At 40.0% G+C, this 18695-nt stretch overlaps 1 protein-coding gene across 1 annotated transcript; it reads left to right on the top strand.

Moving 5' to 3' along the window:
• Positions 1–33: 33 nt before the first annotated feature.
• On the top strand, positions 34–18364 carry sptlc2b (serine palmitoyltransferase, long chain base subunit 2b). Its single transcript, XM_067572065.1, has 12 exons — positions 34–271; positions 3521–3715; positions 4009–4163; positions 5062–5210; positions 6100–6224; positions 7746–7839; positions 8385–8490; positions 9656–9875; positions 11110–11236; positions 13988–14123; positions 14452–14581; positions 15753–18364. Exons 1-12 carry the CDS (start codon positions 53–55, stop codon positions 15864–15866), a joined length of 1770 nt encoding a protein of 589 aa, XP_067428166.1. The 5' UTR covers positions 34–52; the 3' UTR covers positions 15867–18364.
• Positions 18365–18695: the final 331 nt, after the last annotated feature.

Consider the following 18695-nt stretch of genomic DNA (forward strand, 5'->3'; position numbering starts at 1 on the left):
AATGAAATTAGTGAGGGGGCGGGGATAATCTGTCTTCTTCTTGAGCTCATACATGACTTCACGATTAACGTTACACAAGTTGGGCCGCCTGAAATCTGAAATATCCAGTAACAGTTGGTCGTTAGAGATGACGGAAAGCTCCGCGAACAAGCTGCTAAACGGAGACGCCTGTCACCGGACCTCGAGTGGTAAAAAATCGAGCAAAAATGGCATCGTGAAGAACCACTGCCTGTTTCAACAGCCACACAAGTACCGTCGCCCCCGGGAGAAGGTAAGGCCCCAACCGTCAACGGCTCAACGGGGGGAGCGCCGTAAACAAGCGACGCTGTGTTCGGCGTGAAGTAGCGGAACTAGTTTGAATTAAAACAACAATGTCATGCTGCACATTATTCGTCTTTTGTCGTGTTCATAGTGCGGCCACGAATTGCTTGCTCTGCTGTATTCGTTTTATTTACAGGCAGGCGAAAGTGTCAGATGACGGCAGCATCACGTCATCTCACAACTAAACTGTGTAACGTTAATATAATTAGTTAATATAATTAGTTGGGCTTAAATAACTAATTATAGGAGCCTATGCCAAGCGTACCTTGTTCTGTCCTAATGCAACATATTTCTAGCTAGCTGTTATCAATTACTCCCCAGAATGTAACTTCTAGTTCTTAGTTTATCCTCTCACGTGGTTTTTAAAAATACTTTATCATCATTCATATTTTAATCTATTTTTAAAAGGCAGTTTTAGCCTCTTATCAGCAGTTTGCTGGAATTAAAGCTGCACTTAATTGTACCTTTCAAACTTCTTGTATAGTGATGCATGCCACCTGATCAGGGAGGATTGTAGTGGTGGCTTTTTTGTAACCTTACACCCTGTTGTTTCTGTGCTCATGTATGTGTGTGTGTGTGTGTGAGAGAGTGTGTGTGTGGGGTGAAGGTAGACCGGTCTCTGTTTACACTGACTCTAGTCTGAAGAAGACCAGGGCCCTGTTGTGTTATTTACCACAGAAGCTGCCTGTCCGTCTCCAGAGAGAGGAGAGCAAGAGCGGGCCTGGTTCCACATGACACTTCAGCAGGAGAGGAATGTCTCCAGGCTGTGAAGGGTGTGGTCCTTCCTAGGGTGGAATGAAAAGAACTGAAAACACAAGAGAGTGTGTGTGTGTGTGTCTGTGTGTAGTGGTGGAGGTTGACATTCATGCCTTTGTTTTTTTTTTTGTTTCAGTTGTTTGGGCTCATACAGAATCATTCGGGAAAATCTTAAAATCACAAACACACACTGTGTTGTATACACTGAGAGAAATACTCTAGCTTTTTCATGTAAAAAAAAACAAAACAAATTCCAGACTTTTGACAGCGCTGCTGATTTAGTCATATTGTGGATTTACACAATTAGATCCAGATGCCGTAGTTGTCATACCAATTAGATCCTTACGCACATAATTTCTTCATCCTGCCAGATGTAAAGGGAGAGCTTCAGATTGTATTAATACAGATAATGGCATCAGATACCAGGCTGACACTGGTTTGTACCAGGGAATAGCTAGCACTGAATTTCCTAAATACTAAAATTAAGTGTTCAGAGCGCTTATTAATTTAAACATTTACATTATTCCATGGATGATTGTTGTATAACTTGAGTGGAGGCAGATGAACTTGACTAATATGTCAGTGTATTTAGACAAAATGTATTTAGTAATACTCTGATACTGGGATTCTGATTTCAAAAAGTGGCATCACGATATCTGCCAGTTCTGCTGGCTCTTGACAAGGCAACTGAAATAGCTGGACATAGGCCTGTGAATGCAGGAGAAATCAGAGAGTGGATGAACTCTGTGAACTGTGTCTCCCCACAGGACAAGTACAGTATTTAAACCACTTTACAGTGAGCCTTGGTCTCAGTCACAGACCAGTAATACATTTCCTCCTAGGTCAGGTCCCCGGCTGAATAATTGACCTCACTTTATCGAACCAACCATAATTCCTATATGGAGGATATAGGAAAATGGTTAGAAGCAGGATTTTTATGAGCAGGCAGGAGTAAACGATCTCAGTAACAGCTTTCAGCTGGGATCATAGTGTCAATAATGGCTCAGTAAAGATGAGCTGTGCATGGAATTGGCAATGAGCGGGGAGAGGATTTACGCTGTTGTTTACTCTCTTTTAGGCCTAATGTAAAACATCGTGCACACCATGTGCAAGCTTTTCTTGTTGGGTCTGCATTGTTACATGATCATTGTCTGTTCAGCTTCCGAGCAAGCGTGTGAAAGAGCAGATTTTCTCCAAATGTGTTGGTCGGATGCTGGCCTCAGGACAGTCGCTGGCACAGGCCTTCCTCTTTTCAGTCCGTGTTTGTCTCCAGGTAGAAAAATTAAGCAAATATGACGTCAGCTGAACTGGATTTAGCTGCTGTGGTTGACATTAGTATGCGACAGTCTCTTTTGAAGGGTGACTGGATGTGAATGTGTTTTTGTGCTCCATAGAGGTCTCAGTTTAGTGACAGTGTGGACTGCTGGGCTTTGAATGTATTTTCCTGGCTCTTTAGAGGGAAGGACCTGTTTGACTGGCTTTAAACACACACACACAAACACACACACACACACACAAACACACACACACACACACACACACACTGCAGTGCTCTCCTGTTCCCTGGCTCAGAGGTATTTCTTGGAGAAGCATGACTGGTCACATGAGGTATGGTTGCTAAGCTGCCGGTTACAGTTTGTAATGAGTGACCACCCTCATTTGTTTAGTATTGGTTTTGTAGACAGCCAGTCTGCAGTCCTGTGAAAAATGATGTTAGTATTTTTGTTGTTGTTGTTGTTTTTGATAGCCTATAGATTATCAGCTTAACATTTAAAGAGACCTGGGCTCGCACAGAGTTTTGTTGAGCTCCTCCAATGTGTGACCATGTTTATATGGTCCCATAATCCTAAATCAATATTGCTATTCATAAAACTCAATGAATTAGAACCCTGGGTTGATTTCCATTTTATTGCTCACTGGTCTGTGGGGACACAGGCGTCGTTGGGTTTCATGAATAAATGTGCTTATTGTAGCCTTTATTAGGTTCCTACCTAACTCTCTTTCCAAGTAAAACACAAGTTTAGCAAATCAGCCCAGCTGTCGTCTAGTGTGTGCCCAGCTTATACTGGATTGGTCTGGTCTGCTTTCTGTTGCAATTTATTGGACTGCCTGGTGTGTCAGATTTAATGAGTAAACAGACCTGAAGCGTTGGTAAAGCATTACCTTTTTAGAGGAGAAATAGCCGGCTCTAGGAATGGCTTTTTTTTAACATAAATCTTAAATCTGTGCCTTGGGCTTAGCAGTGTTTCTAAAACTTGGTATTTGGTTAAACTCTGACGAAGACTTTTAAAGTGCAGTGAACTGTGATTTGTAATTCTGAAAAAAAAAATCCATATTCTCTGTCTGTATGCCACATAGACAGCACAATATTATGAACGGTTACCTGTTAATTTTAAAGAGACTTTAAATTCTAACATCTTTTTTTACTTTATTTGTCCCACAGAACCGAAATGTCCCATATAACTCCAGCCTGTACAAGAAGCCCTATGTGGAATCGTTTGAGGAGACTCCTCTACTGGTGGCCGTGCTCACCTACATGGGCTACGGCATTCTCACCATCTTTGGCTACCTCCGAGACTTCCTTCGCCACTGGAACATCGAGAAATGCCACGTGGCCCGGGAGAGGGAGGAGCAGAAGGTAAAAGCTGTGTTTACATTTCAACTTTTTGAATACAAAAGTTGATGGAAAAATAAACTGAAAGCTAAGCCATTGCCATAGTCACTTCACGCCCTCAGCAGTCCTTTGAAATAGTTTTGTTTGAAAAGAAATTGCAAGATAGGGCTTTACTTTAATTTTGGATATCTGATCCTAGAACAGAACCGTGATCAACTTTCCCTCCTAACACATAGCTGATAGAAATGAACTATCATCTCTCTATTGCTCTCATGTCCTCCGCGGGCCCTTATAGACATTGTTCTTTTCCTCTGCAGGATTTCGTCCCCCTATATCAGGACTTTGAGAACTTTTACACCAGGAACTTGTACATGAGGATCCGAGACAACTGGAACCGACCCATCTGCAGCGTCCCCGGTGCCAAGATGGACCTGGTGGAGAGAGTTTCCCATGACTACAACTGGACCTTCGAGTAAGTCGCTGCCCTGTGGTTGTGAGCGTTTGTTTTTCAGTGTCTTGTATGTGCAGCTTGCTCAGGGTTATATTAGAATTAAGGCACTGTCATTGAAAGCTATTAATCCCTCAGAGGTGTGTGTTTGTGCACCTCTGATCGTTAGTTCACCAGGAAGTTCATTGATTTGAATTTACGGTCATTGACCTTGTATTTCTGATAGGGAGAGAGATATAAGATATGACACTATTATCTGTCACATGGCACTGAACAGAAACACTATACAGCATTACTAAAGCAGAGTATTGAGAAACTTTGACAAAAAAAGCAATCCTAAGCAAACAGTCACAAAAGTTTGTGAATATAATCTAGCATGAATGTAACTGAGACAGAACTAAATTGAAATAAACGGAATATATTTTATTGTCCCATACTTTTACTGTCATTTTATTCCTTCTTATTGTCTAAAGGAAACTGAGCACTTCTGACCACTGATCCACAAGAATAGCTTTGAGTTTTCTGACATTTAAAAGCCCAAACATAGAGTAATATACACGTCCATAGACAAAACACACAGGGAGAGCTGCAGACAAACTGTACTGATAACGGTGCACATTGTGTCATATTTCTATATTTATCTAGTTGGTATGTGTGATATGCACTTTGTTTTTTTGTGGTCTGTGCTGACGTCTAACAGCTGAACTCCCTTGCGACAATAAAACAGTATATCATCACAGTGCCTGATAACTGTGGCTATTAAAGTACAACATTGAGCAGGAAATGGTTGCCAAGCAACCAGGGCGGAAAGGCCTACATGTTGAAGGCAATTATTTCTTATTAACCTAGAGCCAGCGTACCAATTCTCTGTTTTTGACTCTCACTGTCTCTCTCTCTCTCTCTCTCTCTCTGTCTCTCTCAGGCATACAGGCAAAGTTGTGCGGGACGTCATCAACATGGGCTCATACAACTACCTCGGCTTTGCGGAGAACACAGGGGCTTGTGCCGATGCTGCCATTGAGGCCACACAGAAGTATGGAGTCGGAGTGGGCAGTACTCGCTGTGAGATGGGTAAGGATAAAAGGGGGGAAAAAAATCAGATTGTTAAGAAGCTTTCTTGATTTATCATCCCCCGAGAGAGCTTTCATTAGAAAAAAATGAGTTCTCAATCCATGAATCAAACGGACTTCCTGAAAACCTCAGAAGGCACTTTAACAGCTGCTCCTTCTTTTGTTTGGTGCTCTTTCAGGATACAAGGCTTAAGTGGATTTGAAGGACTAAAAGACTGAGTATGAAATATAGTGATGTTTTGTGAAAGCTTTGAAGTTCAAGTCCTTTTCAGATCAGCGCCTAGTTTGATACATTCTCCTTTTGACCTGGGCAGCTACTGTTTAATTTATCACATTTAATCTTTTTATCTTCTGCAAAAGAGGAAAACAAACTCGAAGTAACTCATAGCGAGAGTTTGTGGGTTTAGCTTAACAAGAGTGAAATGACCTCACTGTTATCACTTAACATATAGCAGGTGTTTCAAAATGAGTGTTGCTCTGAAATAGGGAGGCAACTAACACTTATACCCACTATTTTCTCAATTTAATTATGTTGCTTATGAAAATTCAAAAAGAAATGGAAAAATTCCTATCACAACTTCACAGAGCCTAAAGTGATTTCCTTCAATTGCTTGTTTTATCCAACCAACACACCAAACCCCCCCCCCCAAAAATCAATTTACTATCATATATGATACAAATAAGCAGAAAATCCTCATATCTGAGAAGCTGGAACAAGCAAATGTTTGGAATTTTTGTTTGAAAAACGACTAAAACGATAAAGTGATTATCCAAAGTTTTCTACATATGACTTTCGGTTGACTTATCGTTGGCAGCTGTAGACTGAAGCATGTCTGTACATGCGTAACGGCACACTGATGAAAAGCCGTATATACTATTGTTGTTTCTAGGGAACTTGGACATCCACGAGGAACTGGAGCAGTTGGTTGCCAGGTTCCTTGGCGTTGAGTCATCTATGGCTTTCGGCATGGGTTTCGCAACAAATTCCATGAACATTCCTGCTCTCACCGGGAAGGTATGGAATTTCATTCACTTCCTTGTTTTTTTTCATTCTCCTCTGAACATTATATCCCTCTTGATTTAATCAGTTAAAACAATTCAGTGTTTATATAGCCACAATGAGCTTTGTACCCATACTGTAATGTTAAGTGCCATAAACAATTGAACTTTTAAGATAAAACACTATTTCCTGTGTAAATGAAAACAAGCTACATGTTCAGTTGTACAGCCAAGCTTGAAGAGTTCAGACTGTCCCATAACACGCTATTTTCCGGCAGAAGCTTTCAAAACACTCTTGAGTGTAGGAGTCGGTGCTTGATATATGATAAATCCCTGCCGCTGTTGTTTTAACCCCAAGTGACTCGCACAAATCTTTACTTGCGTCCTTGCTTGCTCTTTACTTCTATAGCCAAGGTCTCTAGAATAGTGTTTGAACAGGAAGTAGACACTGGAACTGACAGGCGTGTCCTGTTTGAGTTGAGAACACGTTTCCTGAAAACCATATGTGTGAAAACCAAAAAAGCAGATTGACAGAACACGAAATTGAAACTTACAATAAGACAGATTTGAGTCACCGCCCTTGTCACAAGGGCTCGTAAATTCTGGACTAAGTTGGTCAGTTTTCTTCTAGCTCTCATCTTTTATATGATGGCATAATTGTGTGTTGTGTAATAAACTCATTTATTCATTGACCAGAGGATACGATTTGACCTGTGCTAATGTTTGGGTGTGCTGACCTTCTAAACTAGATAACATGTCAGCAGCATTTATGATTTAATAAAACTAATTCCCATCCAGGAAATATCTTTGCCTGAAAACCTATTTTATCTCAGACTGTTTCATTAACCAGAGCCAAAAGAGGTGTGATTACCAGATAATTATGTAGGTCATATGAATTATATGACTTGTTAGTGGCTAACACGCACTACTTACTAAAGTTGCCCGGATACAATCAATGCATATGGATATGAAACTTTTATTGATAACACAGGCAAGATTGTACTCAGATTGAGAGAAACCTGGTTATGATTCTGTATTATTTGTTATTAATAGTTTGTTATCGCTTTAAATAATCTAAGTCTTAATTTATTGTTTTCACAGTCTGTACAGATGTCACACAATGTTATGGGTGCCTTTTTTTGATCATCATAGAAAACAATACTGTATTAAGTGATATATTCATGGCAATAGGTGTACTTAGTCACAGTGTCTTAAATAAATAGTCATGTGACCAGCTGCTAAACTTGAATAAGCCAGGTATGATCCAGACAATTCAGTCTTTGCAAATACTATTATCCCTCAAAGAAGGCGTGCACAGTCATTGCTCAACACTACAAAAGAAGCCAGCATGTGAAATCCTGGGTTTTTTTTATAGTTTTGCAAGCAAACCCTCCAAAGAGGGTTGTTAACTTGAATATTCTTCACCCAATAGTATTTGACTCATTAGGGAATGCTTTTCTCCTTACGTTAAAAAAAAAAAACCACTCTCTCTCATTAGTTTAAAAAGAACATCTGTTTTTTCTGTTTCTTGTTTTAGGGTTGTCTTATCCTGAGTGACGAGCTGAATCACGCATCTCTCGTGCTGGGCGCCCGCCTGTCTGGCTCAACTATTCGGGTCTTCAAACACAACAGTGGGTGACCTTCTGTAACTACAATCTTATTTAAGAACAGGCAGAGAGAATTGTAACCAAAGGCACAACCAAAGCATGCAGCAACCAGAGAACATGGATGATTAAGAGTGTCTAAATTGGATCTTTCAACGCTGTCAGACAGGAGTGAGCTTTAATCTGCTTTACACAACATGAAACTAAATAGATTTAACATGGGTGTGTTTTGCAGCAAGTTACTTCACTCAATGCAAGTTGTTTTTATATTTACCCTGTTAAATCACACAGTTATGTAATAAAAGGCAGACACACACATAGTCACAAAAATGATCATAATCCAACTCAAAGTAAACAAGCAGGGACCAGGCAAGGAAAAGTTCTCAATGCTTCAAAGGGTTGTGATCATAAACTATTGATACAGATCGAATAATTAAAGGATGCTCTTTCATTACTTAAGTTGAATGAAGTCTTAGATAAACTTCGGATCAAAAAAATCTCTCTTTGTACCATTTGTTCAATATAAACTTAAAGCTGCGGCTTGTTTTACCTAACACCCCTCTGTATTGTAGACATGCAAAGCCTGGAGAAGCTGCTGAGAGATGCTATTGTACACGGGCAGCCGAGAACCCATCGGCCCTGGAAGAAAATTCTCATTGTGGTGGAGGGCATTTACAGGTACACATCACAATCATTCTCTCACACATGTACAGCACACTCACACAAACATACAGGCTTGAAAATTGCCTGAGCTAGTCAATCCACTCGTTAAAAATTAAGCTAAATGGGTTTTATTTCTGTTTTACTGTTATTTCACAGTGAGTGTTTTCATAACACTACTCTATCACATTACACTGTTTACTGCCAATTACTTGACACCTACAATTTTCTGGGTTAATCTTAATTTAGAGTGATTGGCAATCATTTTATTTGTACATTTGCAAAAGGGCAAAATAACACTTTTCAAATAGATAGTAGTGTAAAGCATTTTTCTAAATTCTTCCCGTAGAACTGCTACTGGTTTAAGACATTATGGTGTCACAGTGCAAAGGCATTGATTTACTAAGCCTGCCATAGGTCCTCAAGGCTGTTTTTATGATGTGAACATGGCCCCATCTTTACTGTAGCAGCAAACCCATTTGCAGTAAAACAGTGAAGCACTTTTACAAGATAACTGAAACAATATTTCAGCAGATTCGAGTTCAATGTAAGAACATTTCTCTATATCAATTTGAGTTAATGCTACACTCACCTGCTGACTTTGCATAAAAAATACTCTACAAAGGCATCTCCTCATGGGACAAAATGTGAAAACCAATTTCACAATTCCCAGTTCAGTTCCCTCTGATGAAAACGCTGCCTGATTTTATGGTGTCTGAATATAAAAAATAATGGCAGTTTAGAGGTGTGCCTGCTCTCATTTAAGCATAATGTATTCCTTGTTCTTTCGAGTGTACTTAGTATATAGGCAATCAATCCTGTTGATCAATAAAGTTCTCAGAGAAACTGCCTGACTTAATCAATGTCCTTTACTAATGCAATGTTAATGGAGTCTCATTTCCACTAGGATTTCTAAAGCAAACGCTTCAACAGCTAAAATAGACAGCGCGCACACACACATGCACATCTAAGCAAAGGTTAGGCCGTTGTCTATAGGGTCGACTGCTCACATGTTCCCTCAGATTACAACGTTTGCTTCTGTTAGAGTTGGATTGCGGTTATCAGGTAGTCTATCACATGCAGAGAAACTCCTTATCTATTAAGTCTATGATGTCTGCGACACTATTGAGTCGTGGGACCTTTCTAAATTTGTTGATTTTTACATCATTTTCTTATCCCGAAGTATGGAGGGGTCCATCGTACGTCTGCCAGAGGTCATTGCTCTGAAGAAGCGCTACAAGGCGTACCTCTACCTGGATGAAGCCCACAGTATTGGAGCCCTGGGGCCTAATGGCAAAGGAGTGGTGGACTACTTTGGCCTGGATCCCAAAGATATAGACATCATGATGGGAACGTTCACCAAGAGCTTCGGTGCTGCCGGTGGATACATCGGAGGCAAAAAGGTTAGTGGACACGCAAAGGCAAAAACTCAAGCTGTGAGTTGAGACAGAGAAAATGACGTCTTCTCTCGAGGCGTGGAAATTTGGAAACCTAATGCTTAAAATATCTGGAGCATTTAGTCATCCTCCTCTTTTTGGACCTTAGCTAATCCCTGATTGTTAAGACACCGCCTGTTGTGTGTCATTCAGTCATGGTAATGGTCAACACCATTTACTGGCAATGGGAAATTTAGCTTCCTGTTTTCCTGAAATGGAATTGATTGAGTGTAAGTGTAAGCTGCCAGTTCCCCTCAGGGTAGAGCTGCAAACAAGTCTGTAATTTTGTGCCACTTCAGTTGGCCTGGCTTAAGGAAAACAGACAAAGGAACTAGCTTATTCACACAAGATGAAACAACATATTTAGCAATACATCAAAACAGAAATAACTGGCTTGAACATACAGAGATTTTTCCACTGTGCTGTTAAATTTGAAAAATATTGGACTGGAAAGTGCCCAGATGATGGCATAATGACTGAGGATTTGTTACCTTGAAAATGAAGAAACCTCTCTGCCACACCTTCAAAATTTCAGTTCAATATATTTCAAAAGTCGCTTATTTATCCTGTTACATTTCCTCCTGTATAAGGAATGATTTTAAATGATGCAACATCAGTAACCCATAACCTTGACAACACACTTCTATAATTTGGATACCATTATCCATCCATCAATCATGAAAAGATGTTTTTTACTGAAACAAAATAGAGGCAAATTTTTTTTTTTCTCCTACATTCAATTTGTTTATCATTTTAAGCCATGTGTAATACTCAGAATCATCTTTAATGGCCAAGTATGTTTACATATGGAAGGAATTTGACTCTGGCTTAATGGCTGTCAATGTATTTGCACTAAATAACAACACAACAATCTTCAGAAATATACACAAGGAATGACTATAAACTGGTGAAACAGTTTCTGAATTGTAATTTCCTATGTGTAAATATAGGAATATCTGTAAATATTCCTACAAGGACTATCTGACAGGGTTTATATCACAGTGACCTCAATGTAATTTATTTCTAATGTATCTCAGTCAGAACTCTAATACTTGGTGATTTGATCCAACAGTGCTTGCTACGTTGCAACAATCGTCTCACCTCTTTATAATCTATTCTATCTTCTACTGTGCAGCTGTATTTTGTTGGCATCATTGTGTTTGTGCAAATAAAAACAATTTTAATGTAATTTCTCTGTCAGGAGCTGATCGACTACCTGCGGCGCCACTCTCACAGCGCCCTGTACGCCACCTCCATGTCTTCACCTGTGGCCCAGCAAATAATCACCTCTATGAAGATCATCATGGGAGAGGATGGGACCACACTGGGTAGGTGCCAGAAAATGACACCATTCACTTTAAAGTGCATCTTTGCATTGGCAGCAGGGTTGTGAAATGAGTAGAGAGGACATTTTCAGCAGCTTTCATTAAAATTTGTTGTGGCTCTCTATGACAGGTGGTTGTCAGAGATTATCTTTTATGATGGTTACCATTTTGTTGCTGGTGTACCCACATTGTATGCTGAGACCTTTTGGGTGGGCAAGATACACAGAGCAAGTGGAAGTGTAAAATGAATATTCGGCTTAGCACAGCATGCCAAATTGAAGCTAGTACTTGGCGTTTCCAGTTTTTCCACTCATGTTTTTTCAGTCTGATTTGAGAATTTATTGTGCCTTGGTATTTGACGTTACCTTCCATCAGTGACCACAAGATGGCAGCATAAAACCATGGATATCTGTAAACCTGATATCTGTAGCTGAGGACTGGAGCAGTTTCTGTGGCATTCTTTTTTTTCATTATTATTATTATTTCAACTCATCAGTTTTACCACCTTTTGTACTTTGACTCTTTCACACTGACTGCGCTTGTTTATCTTGTAAATGTTTCATTCTCAGCCAAGTGCCTGCCTACTGATATCATGGCCAACTGGCAATTATTTACCAGTAAATAAAGGTGTGTTTGACTGTCTTATCAAACTATATGACATGTGGAAACCAATTCTAGATATGATGTAAATGCCACATGGGTCAATGCCCTTCATCCATTTACAATCGCACCATATTATTTGCAAGAATTTAGTAATAGTCAGGTCAGTTTTTGAACCTTTGTTTTTCTAAAATGTCAGCAGTTTTCCTGTTGTTACCTGTATTATTTGGGGTCAATGTTGTTTACTACCTAATATTTTGAGACATTTTATGCATCTCTTTTGCTGAATAGCTGCTTAAAGATTGCAGGTGATGTTTTTTTTTTCACTACAGAATCTAATAACGTGAGGTTATACCAACAGAGTATTGAGTCTTCTCAGTATTTTATGTTTCAGTATGTGCATTTTTTTAAGAACTGATGGCTGGTGAGTTTCCCTGCTTCTCTGAGATTCAGCTCAGTCTGATGGAAGTTCTTGAAGTGGCGGTATGCTGACTCTACTACACTCCCCTTTATGGCTTTCAGATGTATGTTTCTTCTTGTATGTGTGCTCCTTTGCCTTCACGCTGGGTACAAAGCAGCATGGTGCTGAGGGTCAGAGATCTGTGCAGATCAAACTCTGCTGGACTCATCTCCTACACACACAAACAGGTCACTAAGACTTGTTTTTCTTGCAGGGCGGCGCCTCTTCAACTCTTTATGGGGCTTGATTGATGCAGTCTCCTTTTAAAACGCCGATAGATCAGATTTCCTTACCCCCTCAGTCATTTCAACATTACGTACAGGAATAAACACCTGAATCTGGTTCAGCGGTCAGGAGCAGCCTTTATAGTTTGGCCTTTCCACAGCGTCGTCAACTCTGTCACTAAATCATCTCCCTGAGAAGAGAGGGCCAGACTGGCTGACCTTGCAACATATCCTAGCCTGACAAGTTTTCTTTGTAGAAGACTAACAATGGCAGTCTGATTGGTTGCAGTCCTGTCACTGTTTGAAATCCAAGCCTTTGAAGATTCAGACACTGACATGAAGTTGAAGTGACAGTCGAGCTGCCTGCTAACAGTTTGTTGCTGCGTTCAAGTTGCTAAGGACGGCTGTTCATGGTTCCCGGCACAGGCCTGCATCAAAATGGACTTTCCTTCAATATGAAAAGAATGCTAAAGCCATTTGAGAAGCGATCTGTCTGAAAATCATATGCTACTGTGTTTTTTGCCAGCTGATCACTCACTTCTAAGAATAACTTTGGAATCTTTGGCCATAAAAAGTGTCTGGATGAATATAATGTCGGATTTTGTTGTGTCTCAGGGTGCTTTGAAGCCGTGGTGTTTATACGCTGTTTTTCACCACAGTCAGGCAGATGTGTGTTGCTATTGGCGCATTGTACCCCACGGTTATTTGTTTGGGTAAGATGCTATCTCTGGAGGCTTGCCCTGAGGCTTCAGAGAGTGAATCCACAGTGTGTATCAGACTGACGTGTGAGGATTGATGCCTGTTTAGTTTCAGCCCCCTTGACCTCAAACTTAAAGAATCCTGTTTGTGTTCAAAGGCAAGTGCTGTAGACGAGACTCGACTATCTCGGGCTTTAGCTGTCAGATAATGTGCATGTTCTGCAATTTAAAAGCAGGCTAAATAGAAGAATACACAAGTCATGAGTGGAGAGAAAGCTCTGCAGAAGTACGTGCTGTTTTTTTTCACTTGGCCTCTGGTCAAGAGCTGATGTTTCACTTTTATGAGGCTCACAGGCATAAATAATCACTAAAAATAGTGTTGTAGCTTAAAGGTGTTTTCATTTATTCTGACTGATTACACCTCTGCACAGGCTGGAATTTCATGAGGTCACTAAGCTTAATGTACTAATGAGAATGATAGACTAACAGGAGAGTGAGGAAGGTGTCAGTCAAGCACAGTATGTAAATGCTTACACAATCCTGTGGTTTAATCAGGCAATATCATTGAAAACACCCGTGTGGGTGCAACATGGGTGTGTGATTATTTTCTTGATTAACTGATTAATCATTTTGTCCATAAAATGTCAGAAAATTATGAAAAATGTCTTAATATGTGTCTTATACATAAGTCACCATGGTAATTTAACTGCTGTCCAGCCAAGCTTGCTTTGAGTCACCTTGTGAAAAACCCCTCTTTCTGTTCCCATTCCAGGTGCAGATCGCCTCCGACAGCTGTCCGAGAACACCACCTACTTCCGTAGGAAACTCCGTGACATGGGCTTCATCATTTACGGCAACGATGACTCGCCAGTCGTACCCATGATGCTCTACATGCCTGCCAAAATTGGGTATGTGATTCGTTTCCTTTTCACATTATTTCATTTTTTTTTTTTTTAGTAAAAGTCCATTGCTGTTAACATCACAATTAAGAGACTTAATAGGAAGAATCTCGAATGATTTTGGTAAGAAAAAGGCTTATGCTCCGCTTAAAAAGACTCTGCTTTCTTACTGTTGAGTCTTTTCACAAATAGAATCTGACTTAATGTGTGGAAAGTTGTTTATGATTGCAGTTTCACACATCAAACACCGGCTAAGATGTGGTAACGGCGGAGAGGTCAAACCATCTTCAGGCTTGCAAAGTTTTGCTGTATGAGTAATCTTACCATCGCATTTCAGGGCATTTGGTCGGGAGATGTTGAAGAGAAATATCGGCACAGTGGTTGTTGGCTTCCCAGCAACACCTATCATCGAGTCGAGAGCTCGTTTCTGCGTCTCGGCTGCCCATACCAGAGAGATGCTTGACACAGTAAGTCATCCAATAAGTCCAACCGCTGTCTGGTCTGATCATTATTGAGGTTTTTATATCAATAATCCTTAAGTCAAAAAATCATAAAAATGCAGTTTGCACCACAGTTGCATTCACTGGGCTGTTGTCATTAGTAACATGATGCTCATATTTGCCAAATTACTTCTTTCAGTGTTCGGGGAAATGAACAAGATATTCTTTAAAAAAATCTGATGATCTGAGCTTGATGTTTTTATTGAACTTCCAATCTACTTATCATCCAAGATGTAATGAGAAAGACACTCAAAATCTGTCTTCTTCACCACTGGATCCAATTTAAGAGGATGTTGTTACAGAACAGACTTTATTTGTTGAAGTCTTTAATTTTATACTCAGCGTGATATACAACTTTGGATCCACAGATGATCATGTATCCGTGCTCTCAGTAGACTTTTCTCAGCAGCTGATCGACTATATCTGCCTGCCTCACTGCTGGCTGTCAGTTTTTTTTTTTTGTGTGTGTTTGTCTGTCCACGTATGTGTGTGTGTAAGCCTGTTGAATAATAAGGGCTCTCAATATTTCCTTTATTATAAAAGTACTTGGAAGGCCAAGCTGTCTCTAAGTATTACAGCGTGGCTCAGACAGAGACTTTTATTTGAGCTGCTCTGTCTCTCCAAAGACACTTCATTCATCTTGCTGAGGAGCACGTCAACACCGTTTGTAATAGTCCATTTAAAGGGCATCAGCCTGCCTTTGTAGAGCACTTCGAGGAGCCGCTTTTTCCGTCTTTGGAAAACCCAGCCCTCGCTATTTCTCAAACCATGGAATCAGAAAAAAGGTCAGGAGGAAGGTAAATTGTTTCCAGGTGCCCCTGCAGTGTTGCAATGCTGATACAGTCTACTGTGGAAAGAAGTGGAGGAGTTTCTGTTCAGTTGTGGTTTATGCAGCGAGCCTCCTGTTCACCTTTTGCTTCAGAGCCCACTCTCCTTCACCACACTGACATATTCAGTGCGTAGAAATCCAAGTGTGATTAAGGCTTATCACTCCATATTTCACCTACAAACCCAATCCTCTTTGTGTCACTTGTGTATTCCGCAAGGTTTTTTATTGTCTGGTTATCTTAATTAAGTTTGACTTGAATAATGTCTTATTGGATTCGGATTGATGGCATTCTTCCTGTTGTTTTGCCAGGCATTGGAGGCCATCAGCGAAGTGGGCGACCTGCTGCAGCTGAAGTACTCCAGACGCGAACTGCCTCTTCCCTCGCTGGGGTGGATGTCCGAGGAGAGCCTGCTTCAGGACTGAGCCACATCATCCCCCTTCCTGTCATATCTATCCCCAAAACTCACTGTTTTCCTCCTCCCAAGTTCCATCCACATCCTTTTTTTTTTTTTTTCCCCCTGATAACCCTTCTTTTCCCCCTCATTTTCCTTTTGAGCCAGACCCTCCACCCCCTCTTCTCCATATCTAATCTCATATCAAACACCAGTGGACTCAACAGAACCAAAGTCTTAAGAGGTCTGACCTGTTTTTGAGATTCACCCACAGCAGGGGAGGACGAAAATCCCCCATCATCATCATCATCTTTCCTCGTCTGTTGTCACAGAAGCGTGTTGAGAGAATTTCCGTTCGTCCTAACTTATTGTGACTGCATCGGTCTAACGTCGAGTCTTATTCTTGTGTGCACATTGAATTGAATGTGTATCTTATTTGTGCAATAATAACAACAATATGGAGTTTCTTTGTAATTCAAACAACCTAGAGCAAAGTGGACTGATTTTTTTTTTTTTTTTTTTTTTTTTCCCCTAAGAGTTACTACTTGTGCACTTGGGAAGAAAAAAAAACCTATAAAAAAGTCAGAAATCTGATCAGAGCAGTTGCTATGATGTACACAAGAGGAAAAAAAAATGATATATGTAAATATTATTTATCACGAACTTGGTAGTGCTGCCTTAGGGTAGCATCCCAAACCTCAAAGAGAGATACAATATTTCACAGGAGTAACATAAGCATGTGTTGTCCATATGTATTTATCTGACGGCTTTTTTCCTAATCACTTTTACTTGAATATGGAGCGTATAGAATATTGGGTTCTTTCCCTAACCAAAGGATATACTGTATATGTATAGATATATTTTCTACCTTTCTCTTAAAATGCAAAGCAGATGTTCCAAAAAAAAAAAAAAAAAAAAAAAATTAACAGGGAAAGAATCCCAGGGAGCAAGACTAAGGAATATTTTTTACAACTTATTTTCTATAAATATTTTTCAGCCTTATTTACTGTTTACACCTGCACTCAAAAACTTGAGCCCAGTGTCTTTAACATTTCTATAAGCTAATGAGCTACATGTGTGATTTTTTTTTTTTTTTTTTTTTCTCTCTCCATCATTCTCACTCAAGTGCTTTCTTGTGCATCAGTGTTGACACGATCTCTGAGCACGGCGACACACTGTAAATTAGATCTGTATGTATGACGATGCTGCTCCCACGCTTATCTGATGTACAGACAGCTTTATTTATTTAAAAAAAAAAAAATGTCTCTCAACTTTTCAGCTATCTATTTTTGTGAGAAATGTAACCGTTATCTGAAAGGCAGCTCCAGATGTGTCCCAATGGAAGGTGCGTGTGTGTGTGTGCGTGTGCGTGCGTGTGTGTGTGTGTGTGTTTTAATTGACTACTTGCGTCTTACTTCAGTGCAGCACTACTGACAGGCATTGTGAATGCACAGATGACGTAGTCACTGAAATTTGCGAGATCTGTGTTTGCATATGCTTCAAGTGTCAAGTGTTTTCTGTCCCGTACTGTATCATCTTCTGGGATGGCATTCCAAATCAACTCGCTTTCACTGTCAAGTCTTCGTTTTGTTCGACTGTTTTTTTTTTTTTTTTTTTGTCTGTCTGTCTCTGTCTGTCTGTCTGTCTGTCTGTCTTTTCCGTGTGAAGTCACCCCAAAACATAGCATACATGCCGCCGTTAAACATCCCGCTCATGTCTGCTCGTGTGTTTTTATGTTCTATCACTTTATTGATGTGAATCGGAGGCTGCACCAGTATAGCCAGTGAGGAAACTGGCCATCATCTGGCAATGTGACCATTCCTATAAATGTTCATCAAAGTGATTAAACTCAACGCAGGTTTAGAGATGCTTTTGTTGATGTTTATTTGCACAGCACAACAACTTTTTGGGGTCTTTTTTTTTTTTTTTTTTTTTTAAACTGTACATCCATTAGAAATTAATCATTGTTGTCTTTGAGTGAGTCATTCCAATATTGTTGTTTTTCACAGAAAATGTCTTGAATAACAACTCAGTGATGCATTTGCTTCAATAAATATTCTATACAAAGGTGAAACATGACTATAATCTGGAATTGCACTCTTCGGAAATGTGCTACGATATAAAGAATTTTCTCTCCGTCAGAGTTTCCTCTCAAGCTGTCTGCACAACCGTGCAGTATGTGAAGTCTACATTTCTGTCTATGGAGGCAAAAAATGTAATTGCAAACAGCAACACGACTGTTTCTCTCAGCCAGGTTTCCCCCACTGACACCGTGGAATTAAAATACAGATATACTGTAGTCGCTTGGAGCTCTTTGATGTAATGTGACAGTTTCCAGTCTACCCACAGCAAATACCTGTGACCTGACCTGCAGTGACCATTTGAAACTTCCTTATCAGCTGCTTTTGCCCTTGGAATTGTGTTTGGGTTGAAGATAAACCACTTAGAGGAGTTTGAAAAGCCATGATGTTTGTTGACATTGCTGTTGGTAACAGTGCTGCAAAGATTAAATCCCTTTATTTGTATCAAGTTCTGGATTGGGTTTGTGTGTATTTACAGCAGGCGCAGACAGACTGTAGTCACAACTTAAAAGTTCATGACAAACATATTATAAAGCCTGTTTGACTGATAAGTCACTGACATCCTGCCATTACACAGCATTCCACACCAGCCATTCACTACAGTCTGCAAGTGGCATTTTTTCTGAGACAGTATGCAAGTGGGGTGAGATAACTACTTGTTTCCAGAGTTTAGAAAATGGCAAAACACGCCTAAAGAAATGATATGTGATTTAGGAGATTGTTGTAGGAACAAGGGAAATAACCTTGCACGGCAGTGTCAAAATATTTTACTTAAAAAG

Source organism: Thunnus thynnus, chromosome 18 (assembly GCF_963924715.1).
Source record: "Thunnus thynnus chromosome 18, fThuThy2.1, whole genome shotgun sequence".
Classification (NCBI taxonomy): Eukaryota; Metazoa; Chordata; class Actinopteri; order Scombriformes; family Scombridae; genus Thunnus; species Thunnus thynnus.

Coding starts and splice junctions, on each gene's coding strand:
- sptlc2b (XM_067572065.1), top strand. CDS start 53: ATGACTTCACGATTAACGTTACACAAGTTGGGCCGCCTGAAATCTGAA. Junction 4,164..5,061: donor GACTACAACTGGACCTTCGA/GTAAGTCGCTGC, acceptor TGTCTCTCTCAG/GCATACAGGCAAAGTTGTGC. Junction 14,124..14,451: donor TACATGCCTGCCAAAATTGG/GTATGTGATTCG, acceptor ATCGCATTTCAG/GGCATTTGGTCGGGAGATGT.